Source organism: Geotrypetes seraphini, chromosome 4, assembly GCF_902459505.1.
Source record: "Geotrypetes seraphini chromosome 4, aGeoSer1.1, whole genome shotgun sequence".
NCBI classification, from domain to species: domain Eukaryota; kingdom Metazoa; phylum Chordata; class Amphibia; order Gymnophiona; family Dermophiidae; genus Geotrypetes; species Geotrypetes seraphini.
The window spans coordinates 174997968-175016219 of NC_047087.1; the positions used below are offsets into that span (position 1 = coordinate 174997968).

The 18252-nt window shown below is 41.6% G+C and overlaps 1 protein-coding gene across 8 annotated transcripts in view; it reads right to left on the minus strand.

Moving 5' to 3' along the window:
- The window catches only part of HYDIN (HYDIN axonemal central pair apparatus protein), a 1718235-nt gene that overhangs the window by 1257799 nt on the left and 442184 nt on the right, over positions 1–18252 (minus strand). For all 8 annotated transcript variants that reach the window (XM_033943280.1, XM_033943278.1, XM_033943277.1 and 5 more), the window contains one exon: positions 4285–4540. In XM_033943280.1, coding sequence (XP_033799171.1) covers positions 4285–4540 — 256 coding nt within the window. The remainder of the gene's footprint in view (positions 1–4284; positions 4541–18252) is intronic.

The window sequence follows — 18252 nt, forward strand, 5'->3', positions numbered from 1 at the left end:
GGCATCTCTTGTTCCTCTCCTCTCCCTTGTCTTCCTTCTTTTTCCCCAATTGGGTGCAGCAGCAGCATTTCTTTTCCCCCTTCCCTGTGCAGCAGCAGCAGCATTTCCCTCTCCCCCATCCCACTTCCCTGTGCAGCAGCAGCAGCATTTCCCTCCCCCGCCATTTCCCTGTGCAGCAGCAGCAGCATTCTCTCCCCCTCTACTTCCCAGTGCAGCAGAGCAGCAGCATTTCTCTTCCTCATTTCTAGCCGGCTCCCTTGCCAAAGTCATCTTTTAGTTCAAAGCCGTGGGTGGCAGTAGCTCCTTACATGATCTGCGCCTGCATCAGAAGCCTTCTCTCTGACGGCATGATGTGAGAGGAGCTGGGGTGGCTTTGAATTGAAAAATAACTTCGTCAAGGGAGCAAGCCTTCAGAGAGGCTTCTGACACAGGCCCGGATGCATGAGGAGCCACTACCGCCACCCGCGTCTTTGAACTGAAGAATAACTTTATCAAGGGAGCCGGACAGAAAACGGGCCGGAGAATAGTAGTTTGAGACCGCTGATCTAAGGCATCTAAAAATTCCTTAGATTTCTTAAAATCAGCTTCTAAGGGAATTGAGAGAGTCTCTGACATTTCCTGAAGAAATTTTGAAAAAGATGATTTTTTTTATCTAAAAAGAGTGTAACAGAGAATCATCCTCTGAAAAACCATCCTCATCAGATAACAAAGGTTCCTGGTCAGAATCCCCCCAAAGACCTGAGTCTTGAGCTGTCCAGGGCCGGTGCCGAGCACTGGGTGTGGAAGGTTCAAGATGTTTCATCTATTGTAAGACTTTACCTGATCTGACCAACACCGTCTCAGGAGATGTCTGAAGATGAGCAATGTCGAGAAGCTACCGGTACCGGCTCTTTAGTGAAATGGAACGGTACCGATGGAGACTTCTGAAGGGGTGCTGCTGGTGTCGAGGGCTCAGACCGGACTGGCACCGAAGGAGTTGGTGTCGACATAGTAGGAAGCAGGAGTTGTAACTGCTCTTTCAATTTCTCCTGCAGCAATTCTTTAATTTGCTGCTTCAGAGAAAGCACCGGTACCGCTGGCTCTGCGCTCTGGCGATGAGGAGGCCGATGTTGAGGCACTCACCGAAATCTGAGCCAAGCGTTTTTTGGGTCTCCTCAAAGTCGACAGGATTTGGTTCACTGCTGTTTTGACTTGAGGACCCGAAGGGGAGGGGGAAGGCTTCTTAGCCGGCTTACCCACTGGAACATTCAACACTGAAGATGGTTCCATCGATGGTACGGTGTCGATTTAGGTAGTGCCGCTGACTTCGGCATCAGTGTCAAATCACCTTCCATTGCAACACCAAAGATGAGCCGCTGTTGAATTAGACGTTTTTAAGAGTCCGCTTCTGAAGGGATGAACAGCGTGAACAAGATTCAGGTCAGTGCTCAGGCCCCAAGCACTGGAGACACCAGCAGTGCGGATCAGTGATGGAAATGGGGCGAGCACAACATCCGCACTTTTTAAAACCCATTTGTGGACGGGACATTGAAGGGAACATGGCTTCAGCAAAATCGAAGTGCGAGGCTGTAGAGATGGAACAGGCCCCACCGGGCCGAAGCCGCGAAAGCAAAAAAGTAAAAAAAAATTTTTTTTTTCTTCAATAGGAAAAGAATAAATAAAGTAAAAGAAAACAAAAACTGACTAAAAGTCAGAAAGCCGCGTGAGCGGGAAGGCAGCAGAAAAAAAGATCTTCTTAGCTCCACGGAAACTAAGAAACTGATGGACCGTGCGCCCTACAGGAAGGCACTCGTACATGCGTGGTTCGGGCTATCACAAACTTTCTAAAGTTTTAAAGTGGCGATGCACTTTTAAAGTGATCCGTACAGGGGCTCCGTCGGTGACGTCACCCATTCGTGAGAATATGCTGCCTGCTTGTCCTGGGATAACTGAGCAACTTGTGTCACTGCCTTTGTGAACTTGGGTCTTAGATGGAGCCCTGATTAACCAAGCATCCCAATATGGGTGTACTTGTATCCCTGCCTGATGCAGATGCGCCGCTGCCACAACAAGCACCTTGGTAAAGGTGCAAGATGCTGTAGCCAAAGCAAACGGGAGAGCCAAGAACTGAAAACGCTTTTTCAGCACATGGAACCTGGGAAACATTCTGTGTTATGGGAATAAGGGCATATGTAGGTAAGCCTCTGTTGAGTTCAGCGAGGCTAGGAATTATCCTGGTGCCCCAAAGCAATAGCCAAGAGCACAGTCTCCATCTGGAACCTGGGCATATCCATCTGGAACCTGGGCATATTTAGTGCTGCATTGACAGACTTCAGATTCAGAATCTTTCTTGGGAACAATGAAGTATATGGAGTATCTGCCCGAGCCTGACTCTGCATCTGGCCCAAACTCTACGACTTATACATTCAGAAGCTGTTATACTGTCGCTCGAGCTTTGTCCGCTTTCTCTGCTCTTCTGGCTGTAGAATCCACAAAGAAATCACAAAGAAGACAAAATAATTTGAGTTTGTAGCCCTCTGGAATAATGTCAAAATACCCACTGGTGCAAATAAATCTTTGCCCAGGCCTTCCTGAAGTCTGAGAATTTCCCTCCTACTTGGGCTTTTGGTATCTGGGCCAATTGGAGTTTTAGGCCCCTCCCAGTGCATCTCAGGATGCACCGGGAAGGGGGCCTAAGGCCCTGATTGACCCAAGTGCCTAAGGCCCTTCCTACGGGAAGGGACTTAGGTATCTGGGCAAATCACGGGCTTAGGCTCTACTTTGGTGCATCAGAAAGACCTGCCATTTTGGAAAGGCAGGCCTAGTGGCAGGAGGGAATAGACATCCCTCTTGCCGGTCAACCTAAACAGGTATAGGGGGGTGTCGGGATGAGGTGTTGGCGGTTCAGGGGGGTCGGGGTTTCAAGGGGGCCCAGTGGCAGGAGGGAGTGGGCATTCCTCCTGCTGATCTTGGGATGTGTTGGGGGGTGTCAGGTGGGAGCGAGTGGGCATCCCTCGGGGAGTATTGGGGAGTGGTGTCAGGCAGGAGGGAGTGGGCATCTCTACTGCTGATCTCGGAGAGGGGTGTCAGGGGATCCTCTGCCGCAGCCAGGTCAGCTGATCGCGGCAGGGGAATTTCCCCCAATCAGCTCAACCAGCAGGACTCCTCAAAGCTGCGGTTTCAGGGAATCCTGTCTGCTCAGTTGATTGGGGATTCCTGTGCTGCGATCAGCTCAGCCAGCTGGGCATCTACTTTTACGTTTGGGAAATGTAGGCCAGCATTTTGCAGACCTACATTTCAGGCATCTGTCCCTCGCCTACAGGGATGTGTTGGGACACTTAAACACGACTAAGGCCACTTCCGAGCGACACATTGTCCACACCCTTTCTTGGGTGTGCTTAAGTGAGCCTATGCATCTCCCAAGACCCGCGACAGATGCCAACAATGTGCTCTTCCTCGCCCGAGTTTTTTAAACAACGTGCATCCCGATTGGTTGCCAGACAGTAGTAGGACACCTACTAGGGATGCACAGTTACAGAATTAGGCCCAAAAGGTTTAGACAAGTTTTTAGAAGAAAAGTCTAGAAATTGCTAATAAGATAGAGTTGGGAAAAGCCACTGCTTATCCCCAGGGGTAAACAGCACAAAGCCTATCTATTTATTTGGATCCTGCCAGGTAGCTGTGACCCAGATTGGCTACTGTTGGAAACAGGATACTGTGCTTGATGCACCTTTGGTCTGACTATTAATGTACTTATGTAAGCTTGCAATACTTGTAAAAATTAGCAAAGTTTTAGAAACACAAGTTACTCAAGAAAGAGCTAATGGTGTGGGTGTAGCAACTTGAAAATGATCTTTATTTAACAGTAAAGGTGTGGCTACATCCACAAATAAGTAACCTTTTATAAAATATCTACCAGTATAAAAGTATATGCTATGATGGTAGGAGAGTACAGGGGCACAATTTGAGTGGAGCATGGGCAGAACATCCATATACGTATAAGGATTGCAAAATATGCTAATCTATGTGCATACTTAAAAATTATAGGTACAGACTTTAAACTTGATCCAGGGGAGGTGTGAATTTCTATACCTGTAATGCAGAAACAATTTCTACCACTTATGCTAGCATTTTATAAATGCAAATGGGTGCCTACTTGTCCTTATAAAACTGACCTACAAGAGGTGCTTGACTATCTGCTTCACTAATTGCCCCTTATAAAAATTACTATCTAAATAAGGGAACTTTTTACCAAATCCTAGAACAAATATTTCTTTTCAGTTGTTTAACCACAGCCATCTTTACCTTTGCAGTTTCAGATGATCCTTCAACTACCACATCCATGCTCTGACCTGGATTCAGCTCCATCCGAAATGGAGAGAACTTGAAGACTGGGCTGTGGGGCTCCAAACTACAGAGTGAATTCTTAGCCTTGACACCGGTAGGAAAAAAGGAGTGACTGCTCTTGGTAAACTGAGGAAAACCTTCTGTCATCCAGTACAACTGATAGGTTCGACGGCCATGATTAGTCATAGTAAAGTGGTATGTGACGAGAGTCCCACTAAAAATAAAATAGAGATAAGGTCTACTGCAAACATCTGGAAGTCTTGTCAAATTTTATAAAAATACTTCATTAATTCTAAGATATTTAACATTGGCATACAATAAAAGGCACTTCCCTTTTCTTATAACACAACCTAGTATTAAAAATAATTTTGGAAAAATCATTTCTTAATGGTTCCAACTAAAACAGTAGTTAGTGTATCTAAAAGTGCCAGTTAACAAATTAAGGGTAAATTTTCAATAAGGCATTTGTCTGCAGTGCATGCAAGTATTTGAAAATCCTGAATCAGAAAATTGGCAGACCAGTATTTAAACTTAAACTGCTTGGTTACAGACAACAGCTTAATACTGCTGCTACCCATGCTGTTGGATGAAATACCCTTGCTTCATCTCAGTATTATATGGACACTAGAGCAAATAGAGAGAATCTGTAGTGGTACTATTTATATATTCCCATGAAAATTCACAGACAAGAAGCTTATACTGTGTTTTACAATCAGTAACAAAATTACCTATGTGGAGGCTAATCTTATAGCATGGCATCTATGTGCGTAGTCCAAAAAGAAGCCTAGTACAGGTACAAGATCCTTTATCTGAAATTCTGAAAACTGAAAAGCTCCGTAAAACTAAATTTGACACAAACCGGAAGTACCATATTTTTCGCTCCATAAGACGCACCCTAGATTTAGAGTAGGAAAACCAGAAAAAAAAAATTCCGAACTAAATTGTATACTACCATATATACCAGGCTTTGCACCCTGTCTCCCCTTCCCTGCCAGGCTATTCCTTTCATTTTTCATATACACACAATACACACAGCAGATATAAATGATCAAAACTGACACATTTTTTTGTAATTCTTTATTAATTTTAACATTTGACAATTTTCAAAATTTAAGTCAAAAGACAAAATACAATGTAACCACCGTCAAACATAGAATCAAGATTTAGGAATTTAAACAAAATATTACAAAGTACAGTATAGTTAGTCCACCATTTAAATGGAAGTGGAGCTGATGATGGGCTGAAATTTTTAAACAAATATGCAAATAAAAAAAAGGAAAATCAAGATGCAGTCTAATTGCTCTTAAACTATTCTTTCTGAGCTATTTGAGAGTCAGCCATACCCATATTTAATCAAGATTTACTCTTAGTGGAGATAAATTTAGATAACTGCTATGGCTCATAGAAGATGTTCCTGTCCTCCTTAAAAACCAATACACATTTATAGGGGAATCGCAGAACAACAATCGCGGCGGCTCGTTCCAGGCTCCGCCCCTCCCGGTACATGTGCTATAAATTTCAACACTTTGCGGCGCACTTTAACTCAGCAACAGATTTTACTGAAGTCTTATTTGCATGGCACTTTATTTTAAGCTCACTTTGGATGTTTTTATTTGCTATTTGAATATTTAAAGTGTCAGGTTAAGTTCTTTTAATTTATATTATCTTGTATTGTCTGTTTCAGGTGTCAGGTTATGTTCTTTTAGTTTATATTATCTTGTATTGTCTGTTTCAGTTACCTTTGCAAGTTCTCCTTCTCTGCCGCCGCGCAGCGGCGGCTCGTTCCAGGCTCCGCCCCTCCCGGTACATGTGCTATAAATTTCAACACTTTGCGGCACACGCCGCAAAGGCGCGCGCCTTTGGCGCGCGCCCCTGCTCCTTAATGCGCTCCTTTGTGCGATCCTGCAGTGCGTTAAGCTAATCACCAATAGGTTCATTTTTCAAAATATTACTCTTCTGCTCTTATTAGGTTTCTTTTTCTCTTCATTGATTAATCTTCCTTTAAATACAAATAATTTATTCACATCTATAAAACTAGATCATTACTCTTTTTCTACTATGGATGAAACCATGTTGCCAATTCAAGTTGTTTGGGGGAATAGACCTTATAAATCTGATCATATTAAAAAGATCCCTCGTTCTTTTGAACGTCAAAATATTTGGTTAAAACCATCATTTTCAGATTCTTCACACAAACACTTTAATATTAGTTTTATAAATATTCGTTCCATTAAATCAAAATATCATCTGATACATGACATCGTTGTACAACAAAATCTTGACATACTCTGTCTAACAGAAACTTGGCTTTCCACTGGTGAAGAGGCATATCTATCTTATGCTTGTCCACAAGGCTATTCATTCTTTTTTAACCATCGTAGCAAAAAAAGAGGAGGTGGGTTAGCTATTATCTTTCGAGACTCATTACTGATACAAGTAGATTATTCACCAAAAAATTCCGTAATTGAATTTTTACATTGCTCCCTATTGACAAAGCCTAGGACTGAAATGTTATTAATATATTTACCACCTCCTGTCTCAGCTGATATTGTTACCCAGCTTCAATCTTTACTTTTTGACTTCTGTAGCTCTACATTAAATCCGATAGTTTTGGGAGATTTTAATATACATTTCGATGATCCTAATAACAATTATACAAGAACCATTCTGACACACATAAACCAACTGGATCTCCATCCTGTAATTTCTCAACCCACTCATCAGGCAGGTCACACTTTGGATATGGCTCTAATATCAAAAACCACAAACAATATTTTGTCATTAAATAATTGTTCTGCAGTTCCATGGTCTGATCATTATTTAATCTCATTAACATATTACACCATTCATTCTATTAATAATAATCTAAAACATCAAACAATAAAGTTTAGAAACTACAATAATGTTAATATAGAATCTATTCTCTCTTCATTTGAAATTGATTTAACAAAATCAGATTCAATAGATGAATTAGTAAATGTATGGAATGTAGCTCTTGTAAAATTCTTAGAAAAAGTAATCCCTCTTCAAACAAAGACAATTTCTAAACGTAAACTTCACAATCCTTGGTTCTCATCAGAACTAAATCTAATTAAACAACAAGTCCGATCTTTAGAACGTGCTTGGAAAAAAAATAAAACCTTAACAAATTTACAATTGTTCAAGGAACAAATTATATATTACAAATCAAAAATAAATCAAGCAAAAATGCAATATTATTCAGAGAAAATAACAAAGGCCAAAAATCCATCAATGTTATATAAAATATTAAAAAGAATATCAATTTCAACTAGTAAGGAAAAGTCAAATGATAATAATAATACACTTACAGCACAAAAATTGGCAGATCACTTTACAGAAAAAATTAAAATAATAAGAAACTCCTTTGTAATAAATCAACAAGGTAATATTGATCCTGATCAGCAAAAAACTGAACTCTCAACCTCAAAATGTTCTAAGTTTAAACTACCAAGCCAAAAAGAAATTGAGTTGGCTATTAAATCTATTAATATTAAAAGCTCAAAAGCAGATCTTCTTCCACCGTTCATTTTGAAACAATACTTTCAAATTTTTGGACCAGTTATCCATACTTTAATTACAGAAAGTTTGATCCAAAGTAAAGTACCAAAAGACTGGAAAAAATCAATAATTCGTCCAATTCTCAAAGATAATAATGCTAGTAGTACAGATCCAACAAACTATAGACCCATATCTAATCTCCCTTTTCTAGCCAAATTAACAGAAAAGATAGTTTATACCCAAATATTAGATTTTGTGGAAAAAACAAATGTTCTCCACCCTAATCAAACAGGTTTTAGAGAACATCACAGCACAGAATTATCACTAGTTGGTTTAACTACATCCATTCATTATTTTCTCGACCATCACAAAACTACTTTATTAATTTCACTAGATCTTTCCGCAGCATTTGATACAATTGATCATAAACTTCTCATAAACCGACTTCAATCTATTGGGATCACGGATCAAATTCTTTCTTGGTTTAATTCTTATTTTACAGATCGCTCTTCATCTGTTTTCTTTAAAGAATCTATATCTAATCCTATTTCATCCACTTTCGGTGTTCCTCAAGGGTCTATTCTTTCTCCTCTACTATTTAATATCTTTCTAGCACCACTCCTTACATTGTGCCAATCTATAGGTTTTCAAGTTTTCGGATACGCTGACGATATTCAGCTGCTACACCCTGTAGATACGGATAATATTTCAGATATACATGAGATTAGTAAGAAACTCGATCAAGTTCAGGATTGGCTGAATACTAATAAACTGGCCCTTAATATAAAAAAAACAAATTTGATGATTTTTCCTTGGAAGGATAATCCCACACTTGTCACTCCTATTACTATAAGAAATATTCCTTTATAGATAGTCAATAAAACGAAAATATTAGGAGTAATTATTGATTCCAAATTAAACTTTCATGACCATATAAGTTACATTGTTAAAACTTCATTTTACAGATTACGACAAATTAGATCCATTTCAAAATTTCTGAATGCACAATCTTTAAACATTCTTATCCACTCATTAATCATATCAAAAATAGATTATTGTAATTCTCTTTTTAGAGGTATTGCTTTAAATGAAATCAAACGTTTACAAATTATACAGAATGTCTCTATAAAACTCATTACAAAATCTAAAAAATTTGATCATGTTACTCCCCTACTTGAAAAAGCACACTGGCTACCTGTCATCCATAGAATAACTTATAAAATCTGTTTACTTACATTTAAAACACTATTATATAAGACTCCTGCTTTTATTCATAAACTTTTAATACCTTACCATCCTACTAGAACATTAAGATCTACTGATCAAAATTTATTAACAATACCTTCATTGAAATTGATCAATACAAGGCGACAATTTATATTTTCCATAACAGCCCCTCAAACCTGGAATGCTCTTCCAATTTTTATACGGAACGAACAAGATTTAGTAAAATTTAAATCATTATTAAAAACATTTCTTTTTAATGATGCTTTTAATTCCTGATTTAATGATGCTTTTAATTCCTGACTTTTTAGTTATTATTTTTCCTAATGTGTTTTCCTATGTTTAATCTTTTATATAACGAATGTATTTCACAACCCTATTTTTACCCAATGTAGTTTAATAAGTTTTAACCTCTGTAACAATTGTAAATCCCTATGTTTGGTTTGTTTGTTTGTTTGCTCTCTTTTAACTAAATTTGGATTTGTACATCGCTTTGAATTAGAGAAAGCGATTAATCAAGAATAAATAAAAAACTTGAAACTTGAAACTTGAAAACTTGAGTAACCTGTGGTCTCAAAATAAGAAACTGTTTTCGTCTTTTCTGGGAAAAGTGAGATACATCAGGAAACATTCTGATAATATTAGTCAAAAAAGGAACATCTTTATATTTTAAAAAACAGCTTTAACATCCATTCTCTATCAGAATCAATAGCAAACTGTACCATCAATGTAGCAGAAACCTGAACCTCAGTTTCCGACTTCTCAAGGAAATTAGTTAAATCCAAACTATCAGCAGATAAATCTGCTGGTTTGGATTTTGACACTTAACTCTCTTTGGAAGGTAATATATCTTAGAGAAAGATAGATAAGAGGATTCTGGCACCTTCAGAATCTCATTCAAATATCTTTTAAACATAACTAAAACAGTTATTGGGTAAACTTTTGAGAAATTAATGATCCGCAAATTACATCTCCTTATTCAATTTTCCAACATTTCTTGTTTGAAATGTAAGCTTGCGCTTCCAAAGTTTTCATCCGAACTTCCAAATCATCATATTTATTTTCCAAAGTTGTTACCTTATTTTTAAGTTCCAGATTTTCTGAAAGTACCTTAGTACAGTGTTCTTCAACCTTTTACACCTATGGACCGGCAGAAATAAAATAATTATTTTGTGGACCAGCATCGGTCCGCAGACCAGCAGTTGAAGAATACTGGTCTAAGTCGTGCCCATCTCCACTCAATCTCCGCCCCAGACACCGCCACCAAAATAGTACTAATTGTAACACCATTTTTTACATTCATTTTTCATATATACACACAATATAATTGTATTAACAACACATAATGGTTAACCACAAAATTAAAATACATAAAGCACACTGCATGCTTTTCAACATTCATTCCTACCAGAAAACAGATAACCCCATGCAAATGCAGGACCAAAAACTAAAAGTACTAATATTTACAAATAAACCCTAAGATGCAAGACTCTGCAAGCAGTACAACCCCAGAGGAAAAGAAACAAATGCATTTCTTCCTGAACATACAAATGAATCACTAAATTAAAAAAACAGACAAATCAATCACTAAATAAAAAAAAATAAAAGCATTTCCTCTACCGTTGTTGTCTCTCTCCCTCTATGTGCCTTGCCTTTTGGCCTGCCCCCCGCTGTTATCTTTGGGCCGGTCCACTGTGCGATAAATGCAGCGTCTTCGGGCCAGCTCCCTGAGTGCTGCATTGCACAAAGCTGTGGGCAGTGGCTCCTCGCGCATGTCCCGCGCCTCATCTGGAAGCCTTCCCTCTGACATTGCAATGGTAGAGAGAAAGCTTCCAGTTCAGGCGCAGCTGCGCGTAGGGGCCTTTTCCCATGGCTTTGTGCACTGCAGCACTTAGGGAGCCGGCCCAAAGACGCTGCATGATCGCACCGTGGACTGGCGGCTGAAGAATGCTGTCTTGGGCCCAATGGACCGGCAGAAAATTTTTGCGGACCGGCAGTTGAATTACACTGACTTAGTAAACTGAGTGGAAAGTTGCTGTATTTGGTTCTCCAGTTGAGACTTGCAAATTAGCAATAGCATTCCAAATTAATTACCTCAGGTCTCTGTAGGGGAAAAAAAATCAGTTCTAGGAGTCCCTGTTGCAAACAAAGAACCTGAATCCACAGTAGCTGCCATAGAAATTTCATGAGCCGGCCGTGCTCCCGCCACCAATTGCTGTGATGACAAATCAAATAGCTCCTCCTGCCTCAAACCAGAACCGGATCCCCCGCTCTGCATAACCAGCAGAAGAATGTCTCACAAAAACTGACATTTTGATCACTAAATTGAAAATAAAATCATTTTGCCTACTTTTGTTTTCTGGTGATTTCATGAGCCTCCTTCCTTCCTTTCTTTCTTCACTCAGGCCCAACATTTGCCCCTTTCTATTCCCTCCCTCCCATGTCCCAAGTTCATGCCTCCTCACTGCCTTCCAGCCTTAGTCCTTCGTCCTCCCTGCCACGCCGGAAAATGCCTTCCTCCTCTCTGCCGTGCTGAAGCCTGCCTAACCTCCGCCGTTTCCTCCTCCTTTGGCCCCAGTCTGCCACCGCTGCTGCGTTGCAACTCAAGGAAGGGAAGGGCCAGCGTGCAGCAATTGCACGTTGACGGCCCACAAGCCTTCTCCCAACGTCAGAACTGATGTCAGTTTGGACGTTGGGAGAAGACTTGTGAGCTGGCGACATGCAATTGCTGCACGCTGGCCCTTCCCTTCCTGGAGTTGCAGAGCAGTGGTGGCCAGTAGGGAGCAGTAGCGGTGAGCAGAAGGGCGGGGAGCAGTAGCAGGGGCGGGCAGAAGTCAGCTTGCATACCCCCAACAAGTGGGACATTATAAAAAGTTACAACGGGGTGGGTAGGGGTGTTTTTAAAAAGTTACCTTCGCTTCATAAGACGCACCGAATTTTCCACCCAATTTTGGGTGGAAAAAAGTGCGTCTTATGAAACAAAAAATACAGTAGTCAATTTCTCCAACTTGACGAGAGAACAACAATTCTTAGGAAGACAATTTGTAGAACGACAACTGGTAGGGCAACAACTAGTAGGACAAAAATTGATAGGATGCATGAAGTCCCTATCAATTGTCATACTACAAACTGACTTCCTGACTACAGACTGAGTGATGAATACCAATGAATATGTGCCACCATTTCTCCATGCAAAGCTTCTTCAACAAGGCTGTCATAGAAACTCTTCACAAAGCTACGGGCAACTGTGGCTGACCTGGAACAGGGCCACTGACACACTGCCTTCCCAGGCAAAACTTCTTCAATACGGTGACCATGGAAACAAAGTTCTGACTTGCCCATCTCCCGCAAAGGTCCTGTGGGAATGGGGCTGCTGATGGGAATCCCACGGAAACTCTTCACAAAGCCACAGACAGCTGCAGCTGACCCATAAACCTTCCCTCTCACATCACATGAAAGCTCTTTCTGACATCAGAGGGAAGGCTTCTGGGTCAACCAAACAGGTCCTTCAGAGCCTACCAGAAAGAAAAAGAGGAGCAGGCCTATGCAAAAGACTTAGAGCCTATTACTACTAGAGTTACACACCTGTGGGAAGGGAGCATGAACTTTGGATACAGATAAGAGAGATGGAGGGAGGGAGCGTGTTGGGACACAAAGGAGGGAGGGAGGGGGCACAAACTACAATTGCTAGAATCTTTTATTTTTAAAAAAAACATACGATATGAAAGGGAGAGAAAGGGAGGGAGCCTGCTGGGACACAGAAGGAATGGAAGGGAGGGAGACGGCACAAATTATAATTGCTAGGAGTTTTGACTAAAAAAACATCTTTGTAATGGTTTCCTCTTTCCTTTTGTCCAGTTTTAACAGCCTTTATTTATGACTGTGTTTCAGTCCTGTCTGGTATTAATATGGCCGAACAACACTGGAAAAATGGGCCAAAAAGTGGCAAATGAGTTTCAATATAGGGAAATGCAAGGTCATGCATATAGGGAAAAAAAACCCGATGTTCACTTACAAAATGGGGGGATCAGCGCTAGGGGTGAGCGACCTTGAAAAGAGACCTGGGAGTGATGGTAGACACAACATTGAAGGCGTCGGCGCAGTGTGCCACGGCCTCAAGGAAAGCAAACAGAATGTTGGGTATCATTAAGAAAGGTATCACAACCAGGACAAAGGAAGTCATCCTGCCACTGAACCGTGCTATGGTGCGCCCGCACCTGGAGTGCTGTGTTCAGTTCTGGTCGCCGTACCTCAAGAAGGACATGGAGGTACTTGAGAGGGTCCAGAGAAGAGCAACTAAGCTAATAAAGGGCATGGAGGACCTCTCATATACTGACAGACTGAAAAAGCTGGGGCTTTTCTCCATGGAAAAGCGGAGACTTAGAGGGGACATGATAGAAACTTTCAAGATCATGAAGGGCATAGAAAAGATAGACAGGGACATTTTTTTCAAATTAAGGGGATCAGTAAGTAAAAGGGGGCACTCAGAGAAATTGAAAGGGGAGAGGTTTAGAACAAACGCCAGGAAGTTCTTTTTCACACAGAGAGTGGTGGATACATGGAACGCGCTACCAGAGGATGTGATAAGCACAAGGGGTTCAAAGAAGCTTTGGATAGGTACTTGGAAGACAAAGGGATTGAGGGTACAGATAAGAGTAGAGGTAGATTATAGGGATGGGATTAGAGGTAAGTTACAAAATTAATCAGGGACCACTGTTCAGGCACTAGGCCTGATGGGCCGCCACGGGAGCGGACCGCTGAGCAGGATGGACCTCTGGTCTGACTCAGCGGGGGCAACTTCTTATGTTCATATGTTCTTATGAATTTCGTCATACCAAGCGTAAAAAACAGAAGCTAACTTTTGACAGTTAAACTTACAATTGTGAAGCAGATTCAGCTGATAAGACTTATTGGGCCTGTGAGAAGCAGCAGATATGTAAGTCCAGAGTTCACACTGATAACAATGTGAAAGATGGTTCAGCAGTAATCATTAAAGGTGATCATTCTCCTCTGCCTGACACCACTCGCACAGATATTTTAAAAGCAGTTTGACAACAGGCTGAAAACACTTAAGAATGGACACAAATTATAATTAATAATTCTTTGAATCAAGTTTCTTTAGCTTCATTGGTTAATTTGTCATGTAATAATTAATTGAAACAAATGATTCAGTGAACGTGTCAAGGAGCAATATCACCTCAGCCGAAGGATTTAATAGACCTTCAAATTCCTGATGATTTTAAGCAAACTGATAATGCTCTCAAAAGCGAACAAGTGTTTTTTGAACGCAGAATTGAACAATTGTTAGCTGCCAGCAGGAACAAAGAAAAAGGTATGAACTTGGGATACAGATGGGAGGGAGCATGTTGAGACACAGAAGGGAGGGGGCACGAACTACAACTGTAAGGATTTTTGCTAAAAAAACAAACAATAACATTGGATACAAGAGGGAGGGAGCATGTTGGGACACAGAATGGATGGAGGAAGGAAGGGAGGGAAAGGGCATGAACTACAATTGCTAGGATTATGTAAACATGTTATTAAATTCACTTTTGAAAATCTAGATCAGGGGTGCCCACACTTTTTGGGCTTGCGAGCTACTTTTAAAATGACCAAGTCAAAATGATCTACCAACAATAAAATTAAAAAAAAAAACACAAAGCACACTGTACGCATAGAAAATGTTCATCATCATTCCTATTCCAGGGTTGTTCAAAGAGGTTAAAGCAGATGACTCTATGCACTGTCACCTCACTAACAACCATACAAAAACAGACAAATACCCCCCTCCCTTTTTACTAAACCACGATAGCAGTTTTTAGCGCAGGGAACTGCACTGAATGCCCAGCGCTGCTCTCGACGCTCATAGGCTCCCTGCGCTAAAAACCTCTATTGCGGTTTAGTAAAAGGGGACCATAGTGTAAAATATAGACAGCAGATATAAATTCAGATACATTTTGATCACTAAATTTAAAATAAAATAATTTTTCCTACCTTGTTTGGCGATTTCATGAGTCTCTGGTTGCACTTTCTTCTTCTGACTGTGCATCCAATCTTTCTTCCCTTCTTTTAGCCTGTATGCTTCCTCTCCTCCTGACCTCATTCCCCCCCAAACGTTTTCTTCCTCTCTCCCTGCCCTCTCTTTCTTTCTCTCTTCATGCCCCCTTTCTTTTTTTCTGTTTCTCTTCTTTTCTTCTGTCTCCCTGCCTGCCCTCTTTCTCCTTCCCTGCCCTCCCCCAAGCCACTGCCACTGCCGCTGCCATCGGATAACAGGCCCCCAAAGCCGCCCGCCATCGGCCAAGCTCTCCCTGCTTCGGGCCCACCAGCAATCCTCTCCCCGACGTCAATTCTGCCGTCGGAGAGGAAGTTCCGCTGACCAGAACTTCCTCTCCGATGGCAGAATTGACGTCGAGGAGAGGAAGTCCGATCGACCCAAGATCGACCTATTGGGAGAAATGCTCATGGAAACACTAATTAAAAGCAAATTGGACACGATCTTGAATGAAGGGAATCTTCGGGATCCCAGTCAGCATGGATTCACCAAGGGTAGGTCCTTCCAATCCAATCTCATCAGCTTCTTTGACTGGGTAACAAGAAAGTTGGACTTGGGAGAGTCTTTGGACGTCGTGTACCTGGACTTCAGTAAAGCTTTTGACAGTGTCCCACACCGCAGGCTGCTAAGCAAGATGGAATCGATGGGGTTAGGAGAGACACTAACTGCATGGGTCAATGATTGGCTGAGTGGCAGACTTCAGAGGGTGGTGGTTAATGGTACCCTCTCTAAAACATCGGAGGTGACCAGTGGAGTGCCGCAGGGCTCGGTCCTGGGTCCACTCCTTTTCAACATATTCATAGGGGATCTGACTCAAGGGCTTCAAGGTAAAATAACACTATTCGCCGATGACGCCAAACTATGTAATATAGTAAGTGAATGCAGTTTACAGAATTATATGGCGCAGGACCTGCTTACATTGGAAAGTTGGTCCTCAACCTGGCAGCTAGGCTTCAATGCTAAGAAATGTAAGGTCATGCACCTCGGAAGCGGAAATCCATGCAGGACGTACTTCTTGAACGGAGAAACTTTAACTAGGACTTCAGCAGAACGAGATTTAGGAGTAATCATCAGTGCAGACATGAAAACTGCCAATCAAGTGGAGAAGGCTTCATCTAAGGCAAGGCAGATATTGGGTTGTATCAATAGAAGTTTCGTCAGCCGAAAGCCTGAAGTCATAATGCCGTTGTATAGGGCCATGATGAGACCTCATCTGGAGTACTGTGTGCAATTCTGGAGGCCACATTACAGTAAAGATGTGCGCAGAATTGAATCGGTTCAACGGACGGCCACCAGGATGATCTCGGGGCTCAAGGGTCTCTCATACGAAGAGAGACTGAACAAATTGCAGCTCTACACTCTTGAGGAACGTAGGGAGAGGGGAGACATGATCGAAACATTTAAGTACCTCACGGGACGTGTCGAAGTGGAAGATGATATTTTCTTTCTCAAGGGACCCTCGGCCACAAGAGGGCACCCGCTCAAACTCAGGGGCGGAAAATTTCATGGCGACACCAGAAAGTATTTCTTCACAGAGAGAGTGGTTGATCATTGGAACAAGCTTCCAGTGCAGGTGATCGAGGCTGACAGCGTGCCAGACTTTAAGAATAAATGGGATACCCATGTGGGATCCCTACGATGGTCAAGATAAGGAAATTGGGTCATTAGGGCATAGACAGGGGGTGGGTAAGCAGAGTGGGCAGACTTGATGGGCTGTAGCCCTTTTCTGTCGTCATCTTCTATGTTTCTATGACCTGGCAGCAAGAAGAGCAAATCGCAAGCTTCACTGACCTGTCTCCCGCTTTAGCCCGCGAACGGGGCTCTAACATGTGCGTGCCGGCTTCCCTTCTCTCTTCCCCCCCCCCCCCCCCGACATAACTTCCGGTTTCAGAGGGAAGAGAAGGGAAGCCGGTACAAGCACATGTTAGCCCACGGAGCATAAGTTCTCCAAGCCGGTTTTTTTTAAAATGTTGAGCAGCGGCAGCAGCAGCAGAATTCAGGAGCGGGCCAGTCAGGAGGGGAAAAAAGAGAAGGGAAGAAGGGAACCCACTCTGCGATCAACTGGGGTCGCCTGAGCGAGCGACCTGTCGATCGCGATCGACGTATTAGGCACCCCTGAGCTAGATCTTACAATATACTGTTGTACAAAAACAGCGTTTTGGGGTCTTTAACATTTTTTGTGTGTTTTGAAGCATGCAGTTAGTTCTATGAATCATCTTCCTACCAACTGTCTTCCTATCAATTGTCACATCCTACCGATTGCTTTCCTACCAATTGTCATAGATCCCGACATAACACATGCTGAAACCAAGGCAGGTACATGATTTTCTCTTGATCGCTGCACAATTCAAGTTGGAGGTCTGGAAAGTGGCAAAGAGAGCAGCAGATACCACTCTTGGTGGCAGCGAGAGGCAAAAAAGGTCAGAGGGGCTAGAAACTGGCAAAGAGCTGCAGATTCTACTCAGGGTGGCAGTGAGAAGCAGAAAAGGAAGTGCTTATTTCTGTCAATAGCACATAAAGTTGAGGTATTGAAAAACCTTGATGAACGTGTGTCTGTATGATAGCAGACTGAAGAATAAGGTATGGGAACAGCCATATATAACTTAAAGAAACAAAGATAAGTTGTTGAAGTTTTACAGTGAGAGTAATGACCAGAAATTAATGAAAACCCAAAAAACATTGCATAGGGCATAAAAAAGATTTAGATCATGTGCTGATTGAGTGGGTGCGGCAAAGAAGGCATTAACACATGCCATTGACTGGTTTGATGGTAATGAAACAAGTCAAAAAATATTATCAAGAACTGAACATTGAGAACTTTGCAGCGCACAAATATGGCTGGGTAGAGGATTAGCTCTGTTGTGACAGGCAAATTTTATTAAGATTTTGGCAGTTAAAATTAAAGAAAAGTGAAGGAAAAGAGAGAATTGAAGTAAGAAATGGCTTCAGGTAAAACTAGTAAAAGTAATCCGGTGAATTCAGGAGCAGGAAGTAAAAAAAGAACAAAAATTGATTTGGTATCCCCGACTGCGGTCCCGTTGCCTCAGGAAGAAATTGATAACAGTGATTTGATGAATGAACTTCAGAAAATTAAAGAAATAGTAAGTGATAACGCTAAAAATATAAAAGAT